Below are 2,137 nucleotides of genomic sequence, written 5' to 3' on the forward strand. Positions count from 1 at the left end.
GCAGGAGGGAGCTGCCGGCTGGCATCACTGGCTGTGCTGGGGGGCCCTTCCCAGGAGGCAATGCCAGGCGGGGGGAGGGTTGCCGGGCCCTCCCCGGCAGGAGTGTAAAAAAAAAAGGTCTGGGCTCACTGGGAGCGACACAAGGAGCTGGCAGGAGGGAGCTGCCGGCTGGCATCACTGGCTGTGCTGGGGAGCCCTTCCCAGGAGGCAATGCCAGGCGGGGAGAGGTTTGCCGGGCCTCTCCTGGCAGCCGTTTCAGCTCGGGGCCGTACGTGTGCTGGGTTTCTCCAGCTCTGCTCACTTGGGCTGGGTGACTGGCTCGTATCACTGGGTGTTGGTGGCTGTGGAGCTCTCGGGGTTTAGCTGTCAGCTTGGAGGTGGGAGTACAGGGTGAGGTGTGGGAACAGCCCTGCTGTTGGAGCTTAGCAGCATCTCTCCCGGCTTGGAGCTCAGTGTTTGTCCAGCCTTCAAGCTCTGCTGCTCAGCCCCATGGCAAAGCCAGCTCTGTACCTTGCAGCCTTCAATTTGGTAGCAAAGTGGGCCAGGAGGATTCACTGGGGTGCTGGGGGATGATGGGGAGAAGGTGTATAAGTTCCTTATCACTCGAGGTTTGTTTAGACCACAGCAGCCCTATGCTCCCCATGTTGTGGAGACACCATGGGGACCCCTACATGCAGACCGTGCCCACCACAGAGACCCCACTATGGGTGTAGTGCTGCCCGTGGTGGGGGACAAGTCTCTGCCTCGCATCTGATGGCAGCGGGAGGTAGGGAGCACTGGTGCGTGGCATGTGGTGCACAGAGGTCAAGCTCTGCTATGTGGCTTCCTCTCCCCGAAGGTCTGAGACACCACTGGCTCCCTTTGAAGCCCTGACAGGGGTTATAGAAGGTGCTTTGCAGGTGGGGAAGTCTGAAGCCGTGGGGACAGGGTGCCTGGGAGAGCCAGGGAGCTCCGGAGCCTCCCTGGTGCTGTGAGCTGTGGACCAAGGCATGTGTGGTGTCCAGAGGATGCTGAGCCCTGCACACGGATGCCTCTGGAGCGGTGTGTGGCCCCTTGGAGCAGGACCGGCCCCAGGCTGTCCCACCAGCTGGATACTGAACGTGGGTCCATGTGCTCAGCCCTCCACCCTTTCTCTCTTTGAACAGGTAAAAAAAGCGGAGCCCCTGAAAATCGCAACAAAGGTAACCAGCCTCTCCATCCTTTGAACCAGCACCACACTAACTACTGAGCATTCCTCCTTCCTTCCTTCCTTCTTCTCATCAGTCTGTGCTCTTTGCTGCTCCGGCGGGACTCTCGCCTCGTTGTCCTGGGAGAGGGTGCAACAGTCCTGTGGCCGGTGGCCCCAGCATGGCATTGGGGTGCCCTCCAGTACCCCACCACAGGGCTGTGTATAGCTGGGATGGGGCTGGCTGGCTTACCCCGTGGCCACGTTGCCCCTGCATGGGGCAAAGCTTTTACGCAGGGAGGACAGGACCATTGGCAGAGCATCCCCGTCTTGGGGCAAACTTCACACGTGAGCTGCTCCCATGACCTGGTGACTCTGAAGTCCTTGTGCCCCGCAGAAGCCATCTCTTTACAGGGTTTGTGGTTGGGCACAACTGGGGGAGAGATGTGTGTCCCCTCCTGCTGTTCCTGGGGTGAAATATCCCACGGGGCCTGGCCAACACGACAGTTGCACCCTCTCCTGCCATGGCCTCGACTCCGTGAGCGTCTCCTCGCCAGTGTTTCTCACACTGTTCTTTGCAGGCTGTGGAGGAAGCCCATTTCTGCACCTCTCTCTCCACCTCTCTCTCTCTTTCCTCTCAGCAGTTTGAGTTTTCCTACTTCCCGTCAGACTGTGTCCGGGTGCTTGTTTTGTCCGTGTTGGGTCTTTTGTAACCGTGAAGGTGTCCGATGTGGAGCTGTCCTGAGCTCTGGGGTGTCTCGAGCCATTGAGCAGGGACAGGTCCTGGGGCACCCGTGGGCAGGGTGTGGACCTTCAGCTGGACTAGACCAATGGTAGCAACTGAGAGCCTGGCTGTCTCAGGTCCTAAAATCGTGGTGGATGACTCAGGGTTGGGATTCAAGGAGCTGGTTCAATCCTCTTCAATCTCCATCTGAATTTCTAACCGTCCCCCTCCATCTCACCCCCTCAGTC

At 59.3% G+C, this 2,137-nt stretch overlaps 1 protein-coding gene across 2 annotated transcripts in view; it reads left to right on the forward strand.

The window, feature by feature from the left end:
• LOC104501455 (plasma membrane calcium-transporting ATPase 4-like) overlaps positions 1 to 2,137 on the forward strand; it is a 26,236-nt gene that overhangs the window by 8,420 nt on the left and 15,679 nt on the right. For both annotated transcript variants that reach the window (XM_010145265.1, XM_010145267.1), the window contains exon 6: positions 1,146 to 1,181. In XM_010145265.1, the coding sequence (XP_010143567.1) occupies positions 1,146 to 1,181 (36 nt within the window). The remainder of the gene's footprint in view (positions 1 to 1,145; positions 1,182 to 2,137) is intronic.

Source organism: Buceros rhinoceros, unplaced genomic scaffold (genome assembly GCF_000710305.1).
Source record: "Buceros rhinoceros silvestris isolate BGI_N320 unplaced genomic scaffold, ASM71030v1 scaffold2341, whole genome shotgun sequence".
Classification (NCBI taxonomy): Eukaryota; Metazoa; Chordata; class Aves; order Bucerotiformes; family Bucerotidae; genus Buceros; species Buceros rhinoceros.